Raw genomic sequence first — 20,041 nt, 5'->3', positions numbered from 1 at the left:
GGAACCCTGGGAATTGTAGTTTTGTGAGAAAGAGCTCTGGTGCCACAATGAACTACAATTCCCATGCACCTGAGGAAGTACGCTGAAGTCTAGGAAAGCTAGACTTAAGAGGGAGCCAGGGGCTGAGAGAGAGCGCTTCCTGAGGGCGGGGTCGGCGACCACTGTCCAGTCCTCTCTCTGATTGGCTGAAAACTGCGAATGTGTGACTCTCCAAAGCAGGGTTGGTTGCTCTGTAGCCAGCCTCGTTCTCAGAGTCAGGGCTGGAGCTGAAGCGGGCAAAAGTCGCCAAAAATGCACTGAAATAGAGCCAGGCACCGAAATCACACCAAAAGCTCTGAAAAGTCCCCGGTTCCGTCTGAAAGTCACCACATTGGCAACAATCAGACTCAGTTTCCCAGCGGCCTTTGCGCGCGGCGGTGGGCGGGAGAGCTTGGGAGGCGGCTCCACTTCCGGCGCGGGAGGCGCTGACTTCCGCGTTCTGGCAGGGAGGGCACTGAGGGGGCGTGGCCAGGGCGAGCGTGGCGTGGCGTCGCCGTGCGTGTTAGGCGATTGGCCGGGCGTGGCGTTGTCCCCGCCCCTTCCGCCGCTGGGGCCGCCGCCGCCGCCGCCGCCGGCTCCCTGCGCGAGAGTCAAGATGGCGAAGACGTACGACTACCTGTTTAAGCTGCTGCTGATCGGGGACTCTGGCGTGGGCAAGACCTGCCTCCTCTTCCGCTTCAGCGAGGACGCCTTCAACACCACCTTCATCTCCACCATCGGTCAGTCGGAACTTAGGGCCTCCCGCCCTCTCCCCCTCTTTTTTTCGTTACTCGTTACCGTTATTAGCTGAAAAGGGGAGGGGGAGGGGCGGAGGGGAGCGCCTGGCCACGCCCCCATCTCCCTCCTCTCTCTAAATATATGCGCGCGTGTGTGTATCTGTATATACGTATATAAATACACACACACACATATATACATACACATATATATATATATATACATCTCTCCCTCTGTGTGTATACAGCACCTGCTTATTATGTCTTTCCAAATTACTGTGGCCCGCCTTGAATCCCATTCTGGGGGAAAGGTAGGATATAAACCCTTGACATATATACTCTCTCTCTCTCTCTCTCTCTCTATATATATATATATATGTATGTATGTATACATACACATATAGTTATGTCTTTCTAAATATTTGTAGCCCTCCTTGAATCCCATTGTGGGACAAAAGCAGGATATAAATCCCTTAAATATACACACACATATATACATCATCCCCCCCCCCCTCTGTATATAGATATAGACCTGTCTTTCTAAACTATTGTAGCCCGCCTTGAATGCCATTGTGGGGGAAAGTGGGATATAAATCCTTGAAATAATATATATACTGTAAATATATGCACACACAACTATATACATTGTCCTCTCTCTCTCTCTCTCTCTCTCTCTCTATATATATATATATATATATATAGTTCTAAATTTTTGTAGTCCACCTTGAATGCCATTGGCGGGATATAAACCCTTGAAATATACTATATGTAGCACACACAAACATACATTGTCCATCCCTGACCCCCTTCTATACAGCTCTGTCTTTCTAAATGATCCTAACCCACCTTGTTTTATTCAGTGTAAAGCTCAGACCTCGCAGGCCTTCCTTGGCACGGTTTGTTCAGGGGAGGTTTGCCATGGCTGCCTTCTGAAGCTGAGAGCATGGCTTGCCTAAGGTCAAGCGATGGTTTCCCCGCCAAGCAGTGATCCGAACCCTGGCCTCCGGTGCCATAGTTCAATGCCCACGCTGGCTCTTGTGTGGCAAGGCCCAGTCGTCAAAGAGGGAGGGTTTCCTAATGGTTAGGTGATGATCCTTTGTATGTATATATACAAATTCCCAGCATCTCTTGCCATTTCTGGGATGGAGGTTCACAGTTGCTCCTTGCAAAAATACCAGTTTTCTTCTAAGGTTTGCTGAAGGGAGTCGGCAGCTGTTCCAGGGAACTTGTTTAGAAAATGCTTCCAGTCTCCTTGTACACAGACAAGAAGGAATATTTTTACTTTTTGCTCAGTTTTAAACGAAATAAAAAACTCTCCAGATGGTGTACAGTCTTTTACGTGAGATGTGCCTCGGCTTTACAGTCCCGAAGGAGGGGGAAGTAGAAGAATTAGTTGGGGTTAAGTAAGTGGCTGTCATAGCCAGACATTTGAGGAAAGGCTTTGCTGCCTGGCTTCATCCCTCTCTAGTTCATTGGATGACTGGCATCGCTTTTGCCTTGGCAGCCAACATAAACAACATAACAAGGGGAAGGTGGTTGCTCAGAGCAGTGGTCCCCAAAGGATTTTGGACTTCAGCTCCCAGAAGCCTCAGCCAGCCAGTCTGGGATGCTGCAAGCAGAAGTCCAAAATGCCTTTAAGGGCACAGTTTGGGGACCACTGACAAATGACATAGGGAAAACCATACTTGCCCATAGGGAATCATTGAAGAATACTTGCCTATAGGGAAATATTGGGAATCACTTGCCCATAGGGAATACATTGGGGTATTGGTCCCTAAAGAGATTTTGGACTTCAACTCCCAGAAGCCTCAGCCATGTTGGCCAATAGCCTGGGATGCTGGGAGCTCAAGTCCAAAATCCCTTAAAGGGCACATTTTGGGGGCACTGGCTTTGAGCATCCTTTGCTAAGCCGTGCCCTTGTTCCTTGGGACCTTTATTCTTGGGAACTGTTATCCCAGGAGTGGGATGCTCTTGTCACATCCCTAAAAGCCTTGTCCCCGCAAAAAACCTCCCTGCCTCTTCAGGTCAACTGTTTGGGCTTCAGGACCAATCTCATCTGTGGGTTTGGGATAAGTACTTCTGACCTCTCTGCTTGATGATGTGGGCTTTATCAGCAGCCTCTTATTTGAGGTCCAACCTGTGGTACGGATGATAACCTTTTTTGTTCCATAACAGCTTTTTAGGACGTAGTATTTTTACAGGGGCACTATTTTATCTGTTCGTGTTGAGAATATTAATGGTGCTGGTTTACCACTTTTGAGGCTGTAGGGCAGAGGATCCAGAACTCTGGAGCAATGATAAACGTTGTGCCGAATGGAGGTGTACTTCTGTGACCAGAGGTAATAGATTACCACACCTGATAAAGAGAGAAGGCACACCCTTGATGCCGGTGAACTCCTGAACAGCCTGTAGGACATACTTGCAAGTTGTCATCATCTACATTCAAGTTGTGTCTGGCTTAAGGAGATCCTAAGGCAGTGATGGTGAACCTTTTACAGACTGAGTGCCCAAACTGCAACCCAGACCCCACTTATTTATTGCACAGTGCCACATCCCTCTGGCTTTCTAGTAAGAAACTCTAGCAAACTCTGTGCTAGGGCGACAGCATGTGTGCCCACTGAGAGGGCTCTGAGTGCCACCTCTGGCACGCGTGCCATAGGTTCGCCATCACTGCCCTAAGGCAAACCTGACAGAATTTGTTCAGAGGGTTTCCATGGCTGATTTGAACCCTGGTCGCCTAGCATCCTAGTCCAGTTTCCACTACACAGTAGTTTGTTTTTTTCTTCCCCCAATAGACATGGTAGAGATTTGTCTGCTTGGGTTTGGCAGCTTTTATTCTAGTGTGGCTATTCTGTACCTACAGATCTGGGTTTGTTTAATCAGTTTGCGTCTGTACCATTCTCATCTGAACCAAAACATTTCAGCAGTTGTTTCTAGACTTGGTTCTCATTGAATCAAGATGCTCCCCTTGGAAATAAAAAGCCAACCCATTTTAAGGACTGCGTTGAAACACAAATTGCCACAAGAAAGATCCAAAAGGTTTAAAGAAACCAGGCCAGGTATGGAAACCATATTAGCGGAGCCATCATTAGTAACTGTGTTGTACTGAGTTAGACCGCCACTCCATCTAGCTTAATATTGTTAACACTGCTGGGGGTTATTACCCAGGGTTTCACATAGAGGTGTTTCCCAGCCCTAGTTGGAAAGGCCTGGGTCTGGCTCAGGACTCTTTTGTGCATAAAAATGTTTTTTATTACAGAATTGAGGCCTTTTCCCAAAACAAAGTGTTTTACCAGCCTCTAGAAGCTTTCAGAGATGTAAATAAATGAGTTTGCTAAGAGAGGGTGCCACCACAGAGGAGAACCTGTCATCAGATTCCCTTCCCTGGTAGATCAGCTAAAGCTAACATCCACAGCGGACTTTCTTGAGCCAATTGACAAACAATCAGGGTGAACAATTGATCGAGGAAGGGCGTTCCTTTCTTAACCCAAGAGTTGTCATTTATAACTGCTTACTAGCTACATTTCTTTTTTTAAAATGCTGAGTGTACAGAAATGGCCAGGAAACGAACGAAGGCACAAGGAAAACTGCTCAGGCTGGATGTTAGATCATGTTAAACGCTCTCATTAGCTGCAGTAACCAGACTTGAGCAAGAGTTCTCATGTGTTTCTGAAGCGCTGTGGTTTTCTGGCCTCGCTGGCTTACATTACGTTTCTTTTAACCGAGATGTATAGAAAGTTACCTCGGTGTGCAAACCTCCCACGTGTCTGACAGCTTTGGGTGAAATAAAGTTTTAAGTACTTTGTTGTCAGGGACCCTAGGGATGAAGGACCTCCAAGAGACCCTTGAAGACCTTTGCACAGATCTTGCAAAATCAAGGCAGTAGTGGTTTCCTTGGCTGAATCAATCCACTTTCCTCTTTTCCTCCTGCCTTCCACTTTACTGATCAGTATGGTCTTTTCCAGTGAGTCAGGTTGGTTGTCTTATGATGTGTCTAAAGCACGATAGCCTCCGTTCAGTCATTTCAGTTTTCTTATGCTCAGTGTGTTCTTGGACCCAGTTAATGGGCTTTGGGGCTGTCTGTCATGTCTGTAAAACTCTCCTCCAGCAACACCACCTCTCAAAAGAGTTGATTTTCCCCCCTCGGCCAGCTTTTAAATACTCTGCTCAAACAAATGGAGCTAGATGTAGTGAAAGTGGATTGAACAAAAAGCATCACTTTTTATGAACTGCTTTTGGTATTTTTGTATACTGGGATGCAACTGGCATCTTTGCTGGGATGAGGGTTCACTGCCAACCTCAGTAGCTGGGTGCCAAAAGTTTACTCAGGCTCCAGTCCTTTGCACACTTCCCTGGCAGTAATTCCCAAATTGCTTGTCTTCTGCTCTTAAGTCTTGTTGTTCCTTAACTTGGTTCTTTCTAGTGTAGCCACATTTTTGTAGTAGTACTTACAGGTCTTCATCTCTTCTCACTATCTGATTGCAGCTGCAGCTGCAGCTATAATGTTTTGTGTGTGTGTGTGTGTGTGTGTGTGTGTGTGTTTTATATTTAAAGTCTACTTGTAAAAAATAAGGGACTTCAGTGCAACAGGTATTTAGAAGTACAGCGCAGTGTGTGCCTGCAGTGCATGAGGATGGTTCAACCTCTCTGGTGTGTGCATGGATTCATTTCCAGGTCAATAGGAAGCTGACATCCTTTGGAGGATTTGTCGAAAGGGTCACTTGGGTTCATACAAAGTGAAACAATCTTGGGAACAGCAAGAGATTTGCAGCAAAACACAGTTGCTGGTGTCATCCAGCTCCTATGAATGATGGCTTGCAGCAAAACAGAAGCACAAGTTTCAGACCTCTTCATTTTACTCCCCAAAGAGGGAAGGAATGGAGCACGTGACCTTTGATACAAAAGCCTTGTAATGCAAAAATCATATTGGGTCCATGCTCTGATGAATAACACTCAGTGAAGGAGCACTTGGAAACCCAGAGCTGCCTCCTTGAAACCCAATGCAATTATCAGGCTACATCCCCACTGCTCAGTGTTATGGAATCCTGGGAACTGTAGCTTTGTCAGATGTTTAGCCTTCTGTGTTAGAGAGCTCCGGTGCCACAACAAACTACATTTCCCAGCATTCTTTACATTGAGCCATGTCAGTTAAGGTGGTGTCAATGTGGATTATTTCTGCTGTGCAGATGCAGCCTTTGTCTCCCTGATGTCCACAGCTGAATTGGGTTTGCATGGGGATGGCATGGTGCCTCTTTCCCTTAAAGTCTCTTAGTCTGCCACAAAACTCTACTCTTGAATTCCTGCATCTTTGCATCTGTTGAGCAGAAACTTCTCTGACTCAAGCTCTTTGCAGCCAGGCTTTGACTGCTTCCTCGGGTGGAAATTATGAGCTGTAGGCAGATCTCATCTAAAAGGGAAGTGAAACTTGACAAGATCACATACGAATTTCAGCTTAAGACCTCGCGCTTGCGATTGCATTAAACCTCTGGAAGTTGGTCAAAGGTTAGCTGGACTCAGTGTATAATATGCCATTTTGCCTCCACTGAAGCACACGTGTTTGCCTGCTGCATCCTTGTTCTGGCCTTTGGCAGCCCTAATTGATCTATGTGTTTTCTGGTGAAGCGTGTTCACTTTTATCGTAAGCGGAGAGGGTCTTGTTTTCCCTGGAGGCTGCTGGCTTCTTCTCTTGGCAGTAATAGCATTGCTGAGTTTGTACAGTGAACTCCCTTATGGGTTGGGAGGAGTTCAAATTCAAGGCAGAAACTTGCTGACTATGAAGCAAACTTTGTAATATTTACATTCTTATCCAAGATGATATCAGCATCTGGCAGCCTGTCCAAAAAGGCTGTTTGTGTGTCAAATGGCTGAAACAGATTGACTTTTCCTTCTTCCTACATGAGTCCCATCCCCTTGAATTATATTTTATGTGGCTCCATTTTGATAAAAAGGAACACTGCCCATACCACATTGAGACCTTACACTTTCCAAAATATATTTTTACAAAATACAGGGAGGTGAAAGTCAAATGTTGGGAGATAATGTAATTAAAGAAAGCAGAAATAACCAAGCAGAGTATGAATATAAAGACTGTACTTGAGAAGTCCCATTTTAACAATAGCTTCAGAATTAAGCTAATTTAACTGTGCTGAACTCTGTAATAGTAAATCACAATAACCACCTGGGGGAAAGTTGAGTATTGATTAAGTGATTTACTAATCGATCAACCATCAATGCATGCACTGAGTATTATTGGGGGGGGGGGGGAATAACCATCCTGAACCAAACTACTTGTACTGATTTACATCCCTCTAAATGAACAATTTATCTTTTTAAATGCTACCATACCTCAAGTTCATTTACCTAACTGAAACTATTCTGCATTTTAATTAGAAATGAATTTCACTGGACTTAATGGCTTTTACTCTGTAGGAAGTGTATTCAGAACTCTGACCTTATTAACTGAATGTTCCATAACTGCTAGATCTGAACTTTCACCGGGTGGAAGAATAGCAGAAATTACTTTTTAAAAATATGCCAGCTTGTTGCTTTATGTGCCCAGGTGCTCAAGTATCTATTTATCCTTTTATGCCAGAGATAGAAGAATATGGCGAAGTATATGTTGCAGAGACAGAATACATGGCAGACCTCTAAGTTACACTCCTGAATGAAGTTACTGAATATGTTCTTATCCTACAACACTTGAAAGTACTTTTCCTGCATAAGAATGTGGGTTGTTTACTATCAAGTCAAAGCCTATCGAAATTGTCACTACAAAAAGAATTACCCTTTGAATCTGATTGTTGATTCTTTTCAAACACTCTGTTAAATTTTTATGTATTCATAGAATATTTGATAGGAGCTTCTGGTCCTCCCTCCAATATTTCTATTTCACGCCTTGGTGCTGAAGTATCTTTTTTGGGAAGAGAGGGACGAGTCCTCCAGGCTTTCATATTATTAGTAGTGAATGTGATGCCTGAGTAATTGGAAAACCAGTTGTAGAAGGTGGGAAATGACCAAACTACTAACTTGCAGGGGCTCCTTTGGGCTTTGTGGAAGAAACGGCCTTGTTTTCCCAGTGCCCACGCCTAAGTACTTACGCAGTGATCCACTTATGGATGCAGTCCTTAGTGAGTGAGGACTCCTCCTAGTATTGAAGTGTAAACACAGCGACTCCTTTTGCCTTTGTTTCTATCTTGGAGGGCAGGGTCTGTTGGGGAAGTGGCTTGGCTTGCCTGGGATCAGCTTTGACACCTTTTGTCTCTCCTCTTGACAGATGTCTGATGGCTTCATCCCCATCTTTAATTGGCAGATGGAGCTTTCTTGAATTGTGTCAGTCTCATTGCAGTGACATGGAGACAACTGTCTTATTTCAACAACAATTAACCCTTCAGGGCTTCAGCCAGGAGGGCAGCCACTGAATTGAATGACATGCTCCAAGGAGGCTATTAAGAGGCTAAGAAGCACAGCTGCCACACATTTGTCTGTGCCATGAATGCAGAGTAACCATTGTGATTTGAAGGCTTGATGCCCCTTGAATGTATACATGTATAATTTTATACATGGAAAAAGTGGTTGGAGAGTTTCCTAATTTGATTCTGCTCTCAATTCATACTCAGATTTGCAAAAGTATACGCCTCTGGTTTTTTTAAGTTTAACAATCTGTACAGATTCAAATTGACAGCTTTACATTTTCCACAACATATAGAATGCAATATACATATCTGAAAATTAACCGTGTGTGTGTGGGGGGGACTTCCACTTAAACTACTTCTAAGTTTCTATTACATCTGGTTTCATAGAACATTTATTTCGCTCTATACTCACAACTTTTGATTCTTCTGTCTTTTCATAAATCTCAACAGCTTGAAATCTGCTTTTTTGAGGATTCACATAATGCATCTGTAGCCAACTCTGGACATTGTGGCAGGCCATATTGATGGATTTTTGCCCTGAAAGTTGGCCCTGGAAGTCTTCTACTACTTCTCATTTCCAGGTCTTACGTTGCTTTTCTGTGGATTGGGGGGCATTTAGACTACTGCTTCAGAAAGTTTTCTGCAGTGATTTTTTTATATTAAAAAAAAAGTCAAAATGTCTGTATTTTGGCATTTGGTGGGGATGTATTGAAAAAATGCTGAAAAAGGATTGGGGCTGACCTGGAAGTGACATCTTCACCCTTCCTAACATAGATGATCATTGCCACATTCAAAGACCTAGCCTTGTTAGGCTGGGACGTCAATATGCAAAGGGGTCTTGTAGCACCTTTAAGACTAACTGGAAGAAGGAAGTTCGTAGCATAAGCTTTCATAGACTCAGCCTACGTACTCCTTTATCAGATGGAATAGACTAAATCTATAGAAGCTTCTGCTATGGACTTCTTTCTCCCAGTTACCCTCAAAGGTGCTGCATGGCCCCTTTGCACAGCTAATAACTGCCATAGTTTCTTGTTGCCCAGTCCATTGCTTAGAGCAACAAAAATCATTTTCTGCCTTGCCAGCAACTTCATTTCCCATTTCTTCTACAATGTTGTCGTTCCCTGCCCCCCAACAAAAAAGGGATTGTGGTGAAGGCAGGAAGTGTTACGGTGGCAGGTTCCTGTAAGCCCTGGATGGCTGCTTTGCATGACCTGGCACATAGCAGCTGCTTGGGGGTCAGTAAAGATCCATTTGATGCTGGTGTGCTGCTTACCTGGAGGTAGCCTGCTGGGGTCTGCAGTTTGAGAGAGGCAATGAATTCTTCTCCTGCCTCCTCCAGTTTTCTCCTGTGTGTGGATTTATTCATAATGCAGGTGGAGTCATTTATGGAAATCACCTTATTGCAGCTTGGGTTCAAGAATCTCTTTAAGTCATTGTAACGCCTGTGCTATTCACACATGCCTTCATTTCGGGATAAACTGGACCCGTCCCCCTTCCTTTGAATGCTACAGAGCAATCCCAATCGATTCGGAAGCTTATTCACACTGCCAACGATGCGGATCTTTCAGAAAAAGTTGGGAAAAGGCCTGGTATTGAATATCCTGAGTTAAGAGGGTTTTTTGCCTGCCAGCCTCCCCACAAAAGTGCATCAAATGCATTTGGGACGTGTGTGAACAGCAAGGATTCAACCTGGATTCATCCCAGATTATTTTCATGGTGTGAATGAGGCCCAGGTATGGGTTTACTGGGAAGCTACTTTGGCAGAGATTTCAAACGCAGCTGGTTTGAAAGGGAAGAGTATTGAGGGAACAGGCAGCATGTGTCATTCTGAAAACTGCTACCTCCCATTAGTCCGGTGGTCCCCAAACTGTGCTCTTTAAGGCATGTTTTGGATTTTGGCTCCCAGACTATTGGCCAACATGGGCTTCTGGGAGCTGAAGTCCAAAATCTCTTAAAGTGTACGGTTTGCGGACCACTGCATTAGTCTTTCTAGTGCTGCCTTTAAAATCAAAATCCACTCTCCGCTGGAATGGAATTGGTTAGCCATGTGAACTTCGTATGCTTGCATTCCTTGCTGCTTATGCAATGGCCCCCTCACAGTGGAATCCTTGCCCATCTTAATGAGAAGGCATTTGCATGCATGAATTTCCCCAAAACAATGCTCTGACTGTTGGAAGTTCGCAGTTTGACTCAGGATAGCGGCTTGTAACAGTTGTATGATTGATAGCCTGAAGGACCGAATTCTATAAAGTAGTCAAGAGTGGTAATGCCCTTCTTAAAGGAGACACTGTGAGGCCAAAACATGACGCTTAGGTTAATTTGGCTGTGCAATTGTGGTAGTTTCACTTGTGACCATACTTCCTTGGAATTTTTGCACATCTGCACAACTGGTGAGTTGGTTTCTAGTTTTCTTTCTGTTGTCCCAAAGTGTATCTGATACAGTAGGATACCTCCAGAGCAAAAAGCACTGCATTTATTGAAAGGAAGCAATATTGGGTTACTCCCCTGCAGAGTCTAATACAGTCAGAAATGCCACTGTGGGCTGTTGCCGCTACTAGCCTTTCCAGTGTCTCAAAACTTCAGGGAAAGGATGACTTTGTTGGTCTCTTTGAATAGAAAAGGACCCCTCTTCATTGTGTGTTTGTGAGGGGATGGCAGTGTGTGTATATGCTTCTGACCCTAGGGCTTTGTGAAATCTTCCTTGGTCTAGCTCATATTCTTTGGGGACATTGAGACGGCTGGGTTCTAGATGGCCCTGGATCATAGAAGAAGCCCATCTGCAGAGTTTCAGAGTATCTGGCAGCCTTTGATGCACTTGTTCCAACTTAGTTAATGAGTCTTAAAGTGCCCAGGAATAGAAAGTGTGCCCACGCTCCTCACTCCTTATCTGTGGCAGGCTTAAATGACAGAGCCTTGGATCATACTTTGCCTTCAGTCAGCTTTATAATGGACACTGATCATGGTACTGAGTTCATGACGTGGAGGTTGAGGAATTCGTGGCTGTCTGGATGAATCCTTTATGACATGTCATAGAAGAAAGGTTATTGGGGGGGGCAAAGGTGTCTCTGGATATACAGCTATAAATGAATTTTCCCAGACTGTGAGAGCACTCTCATATATAGCTAATAATGCCATAAGTATATCTTTGAATTTATAGTTAGCCCTCCACATTTGCAACTTTGACTTTCACGGATTTTGATTACTTATGGATTTGATGAATTTGTTCTCTCTGAGGTCTTCCAGTGCAGCTCTGTCAGAATTTGACCATTGAGTTGTGCTGAAGTACCTAGAGAGTACTAGGGATAACACTTCTCTAGGCATTTGTAGGTCCTCCAGCATGATTCTGTGGTCAATTTCTGGCAGATGTTGACCACAGAATTGCTCTGGAGGACCTGGAGATAGCTAGAGAGGTGTTTTTTATTTGTGGATTTTCCACTTTCCCAGGGTTCTTCTGCCAGCATTGTTGGGAACCTACTGCTAGGAGTGAGCGATAGTAAAGAGAGCTTTCTTATTTTTCTTTTATCCTTTGACTTCTTTTCTAGGACAAATGCACACACTGTACAAAATATTTAGCAAAGCATATACGTTCTAATGTGCAGTCTTAACATCAGTTGTGATTGATACAGAAATGAAGGATAAGTACCATACATACTAATAATAAACAAATTCTGCCATTCAATTTAGCTAAGTTAAATATTGATATTAAGCAAATACCATCTGAGAGATTCAGCTGTGTTTCTGTAATGTTACATTTATTTCAGAGGTGATGTATCTAAAACTGTGTCTTCATGAGGCTCATTTTGGCAATAAAGACCCGCTTGTTTCAAAGATCTGAATAGAAACAGTGACCTCCCCACTTTGCCTCATAGCTAGATAATTGTATTCATTAGCAAACAGGACCATATCTTTACTTTCCGTTGCTCTGTTTATATTTTTAAAATCGGTTGATATTTTGCCATTGCAACAGAGGCTCCGGTTAACCCATAGGATAATAGTATCTTGGCACTCAGATCTGATTTTTTTTGTGTATACCTAAGCAGTATAACTATTAAGGGTTAGCTCAGTGATTCCCAAAGTGGTCCAGGTGGACCCCAGGGGTCCACGGGAGACTCAACGGGGGTCTACATTGGCGTGAAAAAAAAGGGGGTTCACAAGTTGTATGTGGGGGTCCACGAAAATTTATCTGGTTTCGATAGTGAAGAACAAAAATGTTGGCTTGGCTTTACCTGTCATCCTTTGGCCTGTGAGGGAGAGAATAGGCTGGCCCAACTCCATCAGGGCTAGCCTGAAGATAGAGGCTCCTCCCTCCATAACTGTCATCCTTCGGCCTGGGAGGGAGAGAATAGGCTGGCCCAGCTCCATCAGGACTAGCCTGAAGATAGAGCACCCTCCCTCCAGTCCATCTGCCTTGGTCCAGGCCTCAGAGGGAGAGAAGAGTGCTGGACCTGATCCCCTCCTCCCTCACCATTCCCTTCTCCTTTTGTGTTGTGTCTTTTAGATTGTAAGCCTGAGGGCAGGGAACCATCTATTATCCCCTCTGTTGTAAGCCGCCCGGATTCCCAGTGATTGGGCGGCATATAAATAAATCCTATTATTATTATTATTATTATTATTAATTATTATTATTATTATTATAAGCCATCTTAAAAGAATTATACCAGGAGTCACTGCAATTCACTGTGTCATCCACCAACAACACCTGGTAGTGGAAAAATTTGAGTGATAGATTGCACCAATCGCTTCAATTTGTGATTAAAGCAGTTAACAAAATAAGAAGCTATGTGTTGAATACCCGTTTATTTGCACAATTGTGCGATGAAAATGATGAAGACTTCCAACGATTGCTCTTACATACTGAAGTACGCTGGTTGTCGAAAGGTGCATGTTTAACAAGATTTTACTCACTTTTTGAATCAGTTTTAGAGTTTCTGGAAAGTAAAGATTCAGATTTAAAAGAAAACCTGATCAAATTGAAAGCAGACATCGCGTATTTGACAGATTTGTTCAAAAAATGTAATGACATTAACTTGAGTTACAAGGGGACAACCTAAATTTAATAAAAACAAAGGGTGTAATTTCGGCTTTTCTTGGAAAATTGAAAGTTATGAAGCGAAATATTAGTCGGCGCGAATTCTCCCAGTTTCCAAACTTGTCACAGGCAGAATGTCTTGATGAGGATATTCAGACCTATGTTCAATATTTAAATGCCCTGCATGATGACTCCAAAAACAGATTTGAAGATATTCTGACGATGGAAATACCACCATGGATCATAAATCCATTTGATGAAATGAAAGTGGCGAACGTGGTATTACAAGAGGAGCTACTCGAGTTAGCACCAATGAGGAGCTGAAGGTGAAATTTAAAAAAGGCTATCAAACTTTTTGGCTGCAGGAAGAAATACCTGAAAAATATCCTGGGCTGTGGGAAATTGCGAGAAAACTTTTGATAGCATTTCCCTCGTCATACCTTGTCGAAAAAGGTTTTAGTGTCGTTACAAACCTATTAACAAAAAAAGGAGCAGATTGAACATCACAGAACAGTGAGATTTGCGGTTATTCCTTACAAAACTGAAGCCAAATATTGATAATTTGCTGTCAATCCATCAAGTACATTCCTCCCATTAAAATTATGACTATTTTTTTAATTGCTGATTTGCATTGTTGAAATTACGTTACGTTATTAATGTTTAATTTTAATTGTATTAAGTCTGTAATCATATTATTTTAATAAATAGAACACAAGAAAATATACTATTTTTATTTTTACCACTCCGAAATTAGGGTTGGAACTCAGCCGCGAAGCAAATTTCCATCGTTAGATCTAATCTTCACATTTTTTGATGAGTTTTGGGAATATGAGTTTTGGGAAAACCAGTAAAATTTTGAAAGTGGTCTACAAGAAAAAAAAGTTTGGGAACCTCTGGGTTAGCTGTAGTTCATTACCTGCAGTACTTCTTATCACATTCATCCAATAAGTTTCATGTCAAAGGGCAAAATCATGAAGAAAGGTACTTTTCTGATTATGACTCCAACATTATCTGAAACTCTATGAAACATTTTAGATAAGCTAGCTGGGGTATAGTACTGGATGCGTAGGATTTTATAGAAACGTTTTCTTGGCTGTACACCTAGTGTTTTTCCAGCGTGAATTCAGATGTGTGTGTGCATGTGTCCATGTCCACTATTCATCTAATATTAGGCTTAACTCTTACTGTCATTTCTTTTTATTTCTTCATCATTTTACTAGGTTGACTTGGTATAAGAGAAATTTTGGGAAGAATTCCAGGGCTGGGAAATGGTTAAAAGAACAGAAATATTCTAGAAAGCCACCAAGTGACCTTAGACAAGTTGCACTGTTTGAGCCTCAGAGGAATAGCAAACTTCCTCTGAAGAAATCTTGCCAAGAAGACACCATGGTAGGGCCACCATAAGTCAAAAATGACTCAGAGGCTCAAAACAACAAAGAAGCATGACATTCCTATTGGCACTTTGAACATTGCCTCTCTCAAACTTTTCGTTCATTCGTTCTCTCCAACAACCAAGAAACAAGTCAAGTAAGCGAGTCTCAATGATACTCTCAACTTCCGCTCATAAGAGCAAAACCAGAAGAATTTCAGACTGTACATTTGAGAATGTTTACTCAGATGTGCAGATTTCAGAGAGACTGCAAAAAGGTCGACCAAAACAGAGAAGAAAATCCTCCAAGCCCTAGAGGGAAGGTTTGAGGTTCTGCTCCTACCATATTCATTTTTCAGCACTTTGTCAAAGGCTTATGTGTGTATGTGACAACTTTGCAGGTGTGTCCGTGCATGAGAAATTTTAATCCATGGATTCTGAATACAATATAATGAGCCATTGCTGAGATTTAGCACTACATATTTTACATTTTCAAAAGCACAAACAACATGCAGAGGTCATCAGGCAAGAAGCTGCTCTAATGTTTATGTCAGTTTCTGCCAAGACTTAAATTTCATGCCAATTCCAAAGGATATGATTTAGTGTGTGGTCATTTCTGAGTTTCCTGCTTTTATAAAGGAGTTCATGTTTTCACAAAGGTGAGGCTTCTCTAGGGACTTGATGTGCCTCCTGTGTCTCTTATTTATGGCTTGACAAATAGCTTGTAGTTACATGTGGTTGTTACAGGCTTGTAGACATGCTATCTAGAAATAAGAGCTAAATGATTTTCACTTAGAGCAGTGGTGGAGAACCTATGACACGAGTGCCAGAAGTACTATGTGTGCCCACAGAGGGGGCTCTGAGTGCCACACTCAGAGCCCCCTCTGTGAGCACACACACCATCACCTCAGCACAGAGCTCACCAGAGTTTATTACTAGAAAGTTAGAGGGACATGGCACTTTGAGATATACGAGTGGGTTTTTGGTTGCAGTTTGGGCACTCAGTCTCTAAAACGTTTGCCATCACTGACTTAGAGCTAGGCACAAGGATGAATTATTAGTGCCATAGAGGGAAGGGACAAGAAAAGGAGGAATTCTTTGCTTCTGCAAGAAGGAGAGTGGCAGAATTTCCCTTAACAGGGGTGGACACAGAGCTGTCCTGTCTGGAATGAAATCAATAATCTGTCTGGGTCAGCACTTTGTGTCCACACTACGGGTCAGTTGTTGTTGTGTCATTTCTGACTTATGGTGATCTCTCACAATGTTTTCTTAGCAGAATTTGTTCAAGCATTTTTGCCTTTGCCTTCCTCTGAGGCTGAGAGAAAGTGACTTGCCAACGTGGGTTTCCATGGCCAACCCAGGATTCAAACCTGCTTGTTCCCCAGTGTCCTAGTCCAAAACCCAAACCACTATACCACACTTTCTAGTGGTACCTGGAAATGTTGAGTACTGAACCTGGATCTTTTGCATCCAGGACATGTGTTTATGGTGTGGGCCCCTCTGTATAAACCACCCAGGTGGCCATGAAATGTTAGTAGTGGCACATTTTGACATTTCTGGGCAGAGCTCCAATGCTTCACAACAGCAGGTTTTGGGGACCTTCTCACTCACTTGCAAGCAGCCTGACTATATATAGTCTTACAGAAACATAATTCCAGGGATTTAGCAAAGCAACCTTTCAAGGAAACAGAAGTCAAAAGGAAGTTTTTAATGCAGATATAAAAGTATTCCAGCCCTCTTACCACTTTCTGTGTTGGCCATATTTGATTTTGCACGAGTCAGAATTGTGTCAAGACCCTGTAAATACACACACACACACCATACACATACGCCATTTGGAGGATGTGGCATTTGTCTTTTACTTCCTTAAGCTGTTGCAGTTCCCTTGCCTGGTCGCATGTGGCTCCCTGGCCGTCCCCACAGTGTAAAGTCACAAGACAGGCATTGTGTCATTTGTCACGTTTCAAAGAAATATTAAGTGCAGCTCTTCCTATTGTGGGGAGCCATAATAAGCTAAAGAAGTTAAGCTTTTATGGGAAAATCCTTAGTGCGCAAACAGGGTCCCACTTGATGAACAGCTGCTAGTCCAGGTTTCCTAGATAGTTGCACCCAAGTTGTGACTGAGCACTTTTGCAAGTTTTGCAGCTAACGTGTAGATTTGTAACTTCCACCACACACCATTGTGAGTGTTACACCAGTCTTCCTTTTTGATGTATAATAACATCCGAAATCCACCAAACAGTGAAAGCTTTATTGAGGCAACCGAATGCAAAAAATACATGTTGCAAGCTTTTGAAGCATCACTGGCTTCTTCATCAGGCAAAGATGTTAAATATAAAGGAAACAGAGGGGAAAATAAGATGGTGTTGGTCCCAAGCCTGCATTTTGTCAAGATGTAGCTTTTCAGTTGGTTCTGGCTCATTCGTCTTTATGTAATGATTTTTGATGTATTGTCATGTATTTTAATTATGTTTTTATTACTTTAAAATTTTTATAGCTGGGCGGGAAGGTTAGGGTTGAGCTTTTGTGGGCTCTTGTTGTTTTTATTATTGTGTATCGCATAAATCATGTTACCTGCCTCAATCCCCAAAACAGAAGAGGCGGGATATAAATAAATATTTCATTCATTCATTCATGTAGGCGGGCATGAATTTCTTCCTTTTTGATGTCCATGCTGCACGGAACAGTGACAGCCTTTGGCATGTAGTGAAATGCTTGCGGCCCTTACAATTCTCTGCTGTACAGGGCCACACGCTTTCTTAATTTTCAGAATAACGTGACTCTGAAAGATGGTGCACAAGATATATTGAGATGTTTCTGAGGTGACAAAGCAGCTCTGCTTTCACTGAAAAAGCATAAAGAGAAATTTCCGTATAAGCCACTTAGAAAAAACGGTTTCATTGTTGTGTGGGGAGGGATTGCCTGGCATCCCCAAGTAGAAAAAAAGGAGAATGAAGGATAGGCTGGCAGAGAGAGGCTTGTGAGAAAGTTGACTTTCCTGGGCCTTTGTTTCTTTGCTGCTCTGTAAAAAGCACATCTTTGTTCATGTTGCAAAGTCTGCTGCATAAACCTATTTGTTTAAACCATGTTACTTTCTGAACCTAAAGAATGTCCTGGCCCAGCGAGTCTCTTTTGTGTGTGTTAACCTTGAGTTCTTCTCCAGGGAGGGGACCCAGGGCCACTGAGAACTGGGACAAACAAAAATGGCTGTAAAATACCTATCTGAATCACATGAGTGAAGAGTTGCCCTTTTTGGATCCCTTTTCCTCCCTTAAAGTTTCTGCAGGCATGGCCATAGTGCCCCGAGGCCGCAAGTGTTCAGATAGTGGACCAAAAGCTCACGAAACCCAAGAGATAGCAAGAGGTGCTGTCACACTTCCATCTTGAGCAGTGGGTCTCGGATTCGGGTTTTGTGCAAATGTACATAAAAGTTCCCCACAGCTGCCACTGAATTATCATATTTTTCTGGGCTTCCTCATTTAGCAGATAGAAGGAATTGCTCTCTTTAGTAGGAAAGACAATCCCATATCTTGGTTGATCTGGATTTGTTCTTCCTTAGAAACTGGAGAATGTGCCTCTTCAGAGCAGTGCCCCGCAAAACTCGTCAGCTCTTTACAGGCTTGCCTTATGACATCCTATGCCTGAGGCCAAAAACTTAAATGGTAGCCCCTTTTACGAACCAGTCTATTGAATGTGCCCCACTGTGGCAATATTAGTGTATCTTTCCCTATCCTAAGGTTTTGTTAGCAAAGGTTTCTCCAGAAGAGTTTTACTACTGCCTTAAAAGCCTGAGAGGGTGTGACTTGCTCAGGGCATTTCCAGGGCCGAATGGGGAGTTTGAACTTTGGAGCTCTAATCTAGCACTCAGTGCACTTACATCACATGGGCTCACTTAATAAGTATTAATTCAGTATTTCCCAGACATCTCTTTCAGTTCAAAGGAGGACTCCCTATTCAGGAGATGCCCACCTGCTGTCCATTAATGGCATACCTCCAGTGTTCCCATGCACCCAGTTTGGGAAAGCATGACCTAGCCTTTCTGATAGACTATGGGCCAGAACAGATAGGCCAAAATAAAGCTGCTTCGGGTCACTTTGGAGGTATGCTGTTTAAATGCTGCATGCGTCCTAAGAGGCTGGAAGCCGTGCCAAAGCCATGCTCCAGTCCTAAGGACTGGTGCACAGCTTTGGCGCAGCTTCTGGCCTCTTAAGGTGCATCTGTAATTTAAACAGCATACCTCCAAAGTGACCCAAAGCAGCTTTGGCAGGGAGTTGGACTGGATGGCCCTTGCGGTCTCTTCCAACTCTACGATTCTATGATTCAGGCCCTATAAAATCTAGTAGGTCTGCTGCCTGGCCTATTGTCTGAACTCTTCCAGAATCGTGTTCTTTGTTTTTAAAGTGCTGGCTTTCATGTTTCATGCAACCTGCTCATCAGGAAGCAGCAGACCTAGGCGGCTGGCGGGTGCAGCAGCTCACCACTTCCTGTGACTGAAGTGAGGAAACAAATACAACGTCAGGGGATGGCTCATCATTCATTCTCGCCACTCATCAGGCCCAACCACAAGTGCTTGTAAGACTTTCCATTGTTCCCCTGGAAGGGAGGAAAAGAACAACACCAGGCAACACTGTGTGCATTCCCCAACTTGGAGCAAGAATTTACTCATGTGTGTTTCTTGGTTCTGTAGTGGGATTTCAATAGGTCTTGACCCAGTGCATTTCCTTCAGGTGCCCAAAAAGCAGTTTGTATGTAAAATACAAGTTTAAATATAATCTCATTAGAACCTTATGTAGGAGGTAAACTTGTATGGTGTGGAGAAAGAGGAATCCCTATACTGAAGTTGACTAATAAAGTAGGAGGAGGCGAGGAGGACAGCTGTATTGTGTTGAAATGCCATCTTGATTCCTGGAAGACCCATTCAAATTTCTGCCTTAAAGTGATGGTGGTGTGTTAGTGCCCAGCCCATTTACAACCTGCTCTTTGCAGAAAGGCTTGAAAGAAAACTCTTTCCATGGGAAAGAAAAAAACATTTTCATGTCAGCTTCAGCTGCAGTACAGAAAATGCCTATAGCTTGTGTGTGTGTATTTGAATGCTTCTAAACCACAAGTGTTATCTCTAATTCTTGACCTCTTGTGCTTTTCCATGTAATTAAATGCAAATTCCTTGGCCCTAGGCAGAGAAAGTTAGATTTTGGATTTCAAGAGTGGCCGTTGATTTGATCAGTTTGTAAACAAGAGTAGATTTAACTGGAGGAGAAGATGAATAGAATCATCTCCAGGGATGCCTTTAGGGTAAACGTCCAGCAGGAAATGCTTAAAGCAGTTTGTGAAATTTATAGCTCTTTTTAAAATGTAGAGTTTGCCCTCAATATAGGTAAATCTAATTTTAGTGACAGCTAGAGTACGCATATGCGCTTTCAGGTCTCCTGTTGGAGCTGATGAGTCTGCAATTCTGAGAAGGCAGAGGAAAGTCCTG

General features: G+C 43.0%; 1 protein-coding gene across 1 annotated transcript in view; it reads left to right on the top strand.

Annotated features, from left to right (window-relative positions):
- Positions 1 to 603: 603 nt before the first annotated feature.
- Positions 604 to 20,041, top strand: part of LOC149307113 (ras-related protein Rab-8B) — a 35,536-nt gene continuing 16,098 nt past the window's right edge. The window contains exon 1 of the mRNA XM_089538161.1: positions 604 to 758. Coding sequence (XP_089394287.1) covers positions 635 to 758 — 124 coding nt within the window. The 5' untranslated portion in view covers positions 604 to 634. The remainder of the gene's footprint in view (positions 759 to 20,041) is intronic.

This window comes from Sceloporus occidentalis, unplaced genomic scaffold, assembly GCF_023333645.1.
Source record: "Sceloporus occidentalis isolate IW3139 unplaced genomic scaffold, rSceOcc1.0.p SCAF_9, whole genome shotgun sequence".
Taxonomy (NCBI): domain Eukaryota; kingdom Metazoa; phylum Chordata; class Lepidosauria; order Squamata; family Phrynosomatidae; genus Sceloporus; species Sceloporus occidentalis.
This window is presented reverse-complemented; position numbering and strand designations above follow the sequence as displayed.